At 31.8% G+C, this 6,885-nt stretch overlaps 1 protein-coding gene across 1 annotated transcript in view; it reads left to right on the top strand.

The window, feature by feature from the left end:
- LOC105619640 (mitochondrial sodium/hydrogen exchanger 9B2) overlaps window positions 1-6,885 on the top strand; it is a 24,066-nt gene that overhangs the window by 5,747 nt on the left and 11,434 nt on the right. Inside the window, exon 2 of the mRNA XM_012201161.1 lies at window positions 563-937. Within this exon, the coding sequence (XP_012056551.1) occupies window positions 563-937 (375 nt within the window). The remainder of the gene's footprint in view (window positions 1-562; window positions 938-6,885) is intronic.

Raw genomic sequence — 6,885 nt, 5'->3', positions numbered from 1 at the left:
TAGTATATATATATATATATATATATATATATATATATTATAGTAAATAAAATATATTAGATTAAAATGTATTAATATATTAAATTAATTAGTATTTTTATAGATCTTTTTAACAAAGTTACATATTTTTTTACATCCTTTAAATAAATAATTCTGTTGAATTTTTCTCAGGACTGATAGTATGTAGAACAAATTAATTTTTTTCATTTGTTTCGCATTTTTACTCTTATCTTTATTCTTATCAAAAGTAGACGATCGTTTTCCTTTACACGCGTTATCTATTGCATGCAATCGAACTGATTCATTTCCATTATGTAATTCTACTATTTACAGATAATTATTTTTACTATTTAAAAAACTACTGAATATTTTACTTAGACATTAATTGTTTTTAATAATATGTTTGAAACAAAAAAAATATGTTTAAACCATCGATCCCCGAATTGGAAATTAGAAAGCGCCTCAAAAAAAAAAAAACGAAATGAATATTATTATTCAATTTCAATAGGTCCGTCGCATTTTTATTCTATTATGCTCTTCTCCTCGTTTATATCTATTTCAGATCGTGGCTGTATCTATTTTGCACGCGATGTCACGGTCTCGACGACACGCCATCGTGGGAGCCACCGGGATGGAGGAAAGCATGCCCACAGCCGTTCTGTCCAACGTACAGAAAATTCGCTCGAATTGTGTGCCTCTTTCTTTTGGGTCTATTGCTCTGGGGTGTCATTTACTCGATAATCGGCAATGACGCCGCCCCAGGTGGCCAGCTATTTGGATTGGCCGTTGTGTGCATCGCTGCGTATTTCGGAGGTTGGTTGTTCTCTTTGACCACCCTTCCGGCCTTGATTGGTATGCTGATTACTGGTTTAATATTGCAAAATGTCGGGCTCGTCAAGATCGAAGGACAATATACATCGGTGGTTTCTAATCTACGGTGAGTTTGCTTCTATGAAGTGTTCAAAGAACGTCATTGATGTGAAATTCTTGTCTAATATCTGGTTACTTTCAGTTGAAATGAAAAAAGTTTTCAATATGTTAGCAAAAATCGTCAGATGTCAGCAATATTTTTTTTAATTTAATTTAGAAATTTATATAAAAATATTTCAATAGTGGTGATTGCATAAAAGGATATTAATTTATAAGATCACTATTTAACTTTGTACATTTGTAAGTATATTATAAAATTTAATTTGGATTTATTATATTTACAAAATTATTTACTTTATCTTAATTGATAAAAAAATTAATTAATTTAGTTTAATTAATTAGTTTAATTGTTTAATTAATTAATAATTATTGTAAAAAAATATTTAAAAATTTATTTAATTCTAAAATTAAGAAAAAAAGATCATCTCGACGAAAAATTAGTAATAAAATTTGTAAGTCTCAGACTGTAAGTTTCAGAAAGATAAAAGATGGAAATTTTGAAGGTAAAAAAATGTGACAATTATCTGAAAGATGATATTTTTGGAAAAGTAAACTTGTAACTTAAACATTAAACAAACAACTATCAGTCAAGTTAGATTTTTTTATAACATTTTATCTGCAAACAAAATTGTATCTACAACGATCATTGTAATTAGAATATTATATCATATTTCATAATCTTATTATTTTATTATTTTAACATTGAAGATGATTTAATAAAGATTGACGTTTGTCATGATCCTTTACATATTATATGTTTATGTAATATAATTTCATCGTTATATGAGTACACATTAAAACTTAGCTTGGCTTATAGTCTTTTGTTTTATCTGAATTCTAATCTGGTGAGTCTTTATATTTTCGATATATTATTTTTAAAAATATTAACATAAATCTCCTTCGGATGATAAACTAATGAAATTTGATCGTAGTATCTCTCTTATAAGATATAAATCAAAAAATTTTTTGAAGTTCTGCGAAAACTTCCGTATTTTTATTAAAAAAGATAAAAGTTTACTTATATTTTACTTAATTTTGAATAGAATCAATCACCATTTCAAAACACATCGGATTTTATTTGATAAGTGAAGAATAGAAATATGAGAAAATATAGAGTGATCTCTTGTTGGACTAAGTTCTTACGTAAACTTGAAGTTGAACTGTTTAAATTGCTTGTTTATTGCTAACTATCGTATTTCCACTCGTGTCATTATTTGAAAAACATATCATTATTGATAACGACGACGATGACATGATTCCTACTGAACGTTCCTCGAAAATGTTCGAGGTAACGATCAACTCATCGTAATCGCAAGGTGGTTGCTTTTTAAGGTCGAGGTCTAACAACGGTGATATGCCATGAACACGCACGACGATGGTTCTATGCGTGGCATAACAAGTGCGACTTTGGCGGCAATCAAATTCAAGCTGCATTCTCGCTAATGAATGTCGTTGACAAAATTTGGTTGGATCCGTCGAGTTTCCCACAATCAGTTATTTTCTCCACAGTGACTCTTCAAGATTTCACCATATTTTACGATAGAAGAATATATTCAAATAATCTTACGTAGGCTACGTTAGTCTTTGATTTTAGGAGTTTGTCGCACGTTTGTCGCACGTCTCAAAAAAAAAAAAGATAAAGCGTATCCGAGCTTGCTGCAGTATAATTCGTTTATGTTAATATAAAATTAAAATTACAATGAGGTGCGTTTAGATAAGAAAAGTATGCAAATTAATCCTTAACTTTCCGCTCGTGTACTTGACCCACTTTCTTGCATTGATCGATGTCATCACGACGTCATTATCGAAGTTTACGAAACCGTCAACTTTGTCTCCATCTTTAAAACTAGTTTGCTATAGGATTATAACTTTTTAATCCATGCATATTTGATATATATATTACTTTGCAAGTAACATTAGATTCTATTAAATTTTCGTCATATGATACTAAGTTACCATGAACTATATTACGAATTAAAGCTCGAAGAAGAATATGTCGAGTTTGAAATATCTTTTATTGAGAACCGGTCTGTGAAATATAATATCTCATATAATAACGCGAAGTTAAAAGACGTGCCAATAAACGATTCCATTAACGGAATGATAATAATTATCACTATTACGATAATTATTATCGTTGATCACGATACCAAGATTTCTGTTCCTTCCGTTTCGAAATAGATTTCTCGCAATTCAGAATTTGCTAAATCATCATCCTTTCGATTAGTCAAATTCGCCTTATAACTTGAATAGCTTACTAATGACGGAGAAGCACAGCTAGAATTGTTAATGCTAGCGAGCCATGGATTATTGAAACACTACCCGGCTTTGCTAGGAATTTAATCGACGCAACGACTTTATCGGTTATTGGCAATCACGAAATATTGCTCTTTCATTTAAAAAAAATGAAATTCCTTTTTACATTCAGTTTATAGCTGTTCACTTTGTTGCGAACCTTTTTATAAATTTTACAAAAATTTCAAATAACGACTGGTTAAATTTTTTAAAAAGTCAGCCAATTTACTTTTCAATTCTCATAATGAAAATTATAAATTACATTTATAACACATTTCGTATGTTGTATCAACAGTACGTTTTTTCAGGCATTAATCTGTCGGGAAAATTTTCACCCTTTGTCCTGCATACTCGGGTCTTTAAACTTCAGTAGATTTTTAAATTGTATGTTTCAGACGATAAAAACTGAAAAAAACTGAAAAAATTCTTACATACTTGTGAAAAGCTTTAACAAGTTTTTACTAGTATAAGAGTTAATTTCCGAAGTTATGGAGATATCTCTGTAATCTGTGTATTTAATTTATTATCGGTACAGATTTATTGATATTGCATGATAAGTTTACACGGATAATGTAATTTTTAATAACATGTTAAATGAGATCTCGTTTAAAGTATGAATTACACAAAAAAACAGAGTCATAAAATTATGCAATTATGAATTTAACGATAATTTTTAAAAATGTAGATGATTTAATAATGAATGTTAGCACGAAAAATTGCGTTTAGAGGCATTATCAAAGATTGGACATTTTATATGTTGAAAAAACCAGACGCGACGTCGGTAAGTTTCCCATTAACGATATCTTCAATAGCTCATCTGTCACTTTTATTCCACGTGACTTCACATGTCAACTTTTAGTTCATTATTCATTATAGTTGGAAGATAATGCCAAGGTTACGCGAAGATAAGATTAAAGCAATTGACACACTACGAAGCGACAGGATTTTTATAAGCCGTCTTAATCTTGAAGATTGTCTCTTGAGTTTTCGCATTACGCAGACTGTATGTACGAACACATTGAACTAATGAAGGATAGTTATGTTTTTGATGGGACCGTCGACAAGACTCTGTTACACGCGATGATTAAACATAACACTAGTTTTAACGGGCGTTTACGCGCGTCGTTAGGTCATGTACACCTAAGCTAAATACAGCTAAATACTAGCTAAACATAGGGTGCATGTTGTAAGCGATTTACATACATGTTCGCTTAGGCGAAACTATCCCTATATGCCCACATAAACATCCCCAGAAGCCGCGGTCCACATCGACTGCAAGACTAATAAAGTGATCAAACTGCGGTCAGGTGCTTATTGACATGTGCAATTTACCGTCAGTTATTAGGAAATGACCGAAATGGCATAGCTGCGAATTAGGACGAACGTAAACCGTTACGTAATCTATTTATTTTTCAGTACAATTTGAAATTATGTCGAGGCTCGCACAATTCAATTTTCCAACTATTAGAAATGCCGCACGAATTTATAGGATTTCTTTAACAAGAATGTCTTTTATAAAGAATTCTAAACTTTACAGCAAAGTAGCGCGAGAAATCTTGTAGGGTAGAGATTATTCCGTCAGTTTCAACTTTAAAGTAATAGGAAAATTTACGATAGCAAACAATATCTCTTTGTAAGTATGCTTGTAATTACATTATACAATCATAATTGCTTCTTGAGAGCGCGCAAGCACAACCTTTAGATAATCAATAATGTACTTTAGATAATCAATAATGTTCAGAAATATGAATATTATCGCGAAACAACAAAAAAGCCCTACGATAAAAATATTAGTTTTTTTATACTTCAACTAAACATTTTTCAATTGATTGTGAAAAAAATTTTTTCTCACAGTCATCTCTTTCATTTAGTTGAACGGAAAACTTTCGTTGCAATATCTCAGTAATGCGAGTCGCGTTTCTTCGCGAATTTTTTCGCTCTCAAGAGACTCTCACGCTTCCACGTCGATAAGACGTACGAGCGCGAGTCTCCCGTAAATATCCTCGCGACACACGCGTACGGCATTCTCCGGACACAATTTACACGAGACTCGTTGGAAAGTGTCCTTCCAGATATTTCAGTTTGTACAAAAAAATTCCTTTGATCTCGCGATGTTGAAGTGCGATATTCGTTACAGATACAATTATTCAGCTTTCCGCTTTTCTCGTTCAGTACAACGGCGACAAAAAGTTTCCATTTTATACATTCCTTTAGAGAAAATTATTTTGCACAAGTATAGTTTTTTTAAATAAAAAACTATACTTGTTTATATTCATAAATACAGATACTAAACATTATAATATAATGTAAAATTTAGTTTTATATATTTGGATTATTACATAATGTATACAAATGTTTTACCACGCTATTACTCTTCTCGATAGTGTAATGAAAGAAATCGTGAAACTTTTGTTAGCTTTATCTTTTTGCAAAATCCTTCTAAGACCATCACGATGTAGCGCGACTATTCCGTTAACTGCGCGCTCGTTTACTTGCGCGGTTGTCGATCGTAAATTATATGGCACGTGATTATCGAGTCGCCTTCGAAGCAAGATCACTTTTAATCTGCAAGGAAAACCAGAATAATGAACGTATGATGGTAGATTGCGGATCATCACGATCGCTCGGAATTTATTAATTCTTTGATGATCAAGAAGATTTGATCGACGATGCGGAAAGATTCATCGATCGGGAGGTTACCATGATAGCAATAATTGTTTGCGTGATGAAGAATCTTGTTGGGAGGAAACTCTAAATCTGGAAATTAGATGGTATGCCGAAAGCCTAAAGACTGAAGATCGAAATTTTCACATGTTAATTCGACATCCAATGTGTCAAAACACATACTACGCTTTGCAATTTAAATGAAACATCAATGAGGGCACATCCGCGTCCTACTGAATTATGTCTATATAATTAAATATTCATTTTCGTTTACATAATCATGAAGTCATACGAATCGCCCATATGTTTCGTACGTTCGCCGCATGGTCACGTTATATTACATGACAATTAAGCAAACATCGAGATGGGCATTTCATGCTTCGTGAAATGCTATGCAAACGTATTCGGTATTACCAATTATCGCGATCCCTCCATGTACAGTTTACTATCAACGTTTATACTCGTTTCGATTATATTTTTATTACTTGCGGTCTTCCCGCATCGTTAAAGCGAGTGATAAACCAACGGGAATTAATCCTTCTGCTACCAGAAGAGTAATTAAATTAACACACAACAATCTTTCTCAACAATCATGCTTTAATTGATGATTGAAAAAAATCTTTTGTTACCGTATTGTAAATTATAATATATGAAAAGAAATTATCCATTCCAAACTGAAACATACGGCTGAAAGACTGCGCTGTTTTATTTCAGCGTATATTATTGCAACAACACAATGTATATAATATAACGATGCTAATTCTTCTACGTGTGATTCTTTTTCATTTTAAATAATTATAATGAAAAACGCACGTGCGGCATTAAAATCAGCGAAACATATATATCGTTTTTTCAATATGGAGAATATTATATTCATAAATGCGGAATGTTATTGGAAATAATTAATAGAATATCGTGAGGAAGAGAAAGAGAGAGAGAGAGAGAGAGAGAGAGAGAGAGAAGAAGAAAAGAGAGAGAGAGAGAGAGAGAAGGAGA

This window comes from Atta cephalotes (genome assembly GCF_000143395.1).
Source record: "Atta cephalotes unplaced genomic scaffold scaffold00022, whole genome shotgun sequence".
Taxonomy (NCBI): domain Eukaryota; kingdom Metazoa; phylum Arthropoda; class Insecta; order Hymenoptera; family Formicidae; genus Atta; species Atta cephalotes.
Note: the sequence above shows the minus strand (reverse complement) of the source record. Positions and strands in the feature narration are given on the sequence as shown.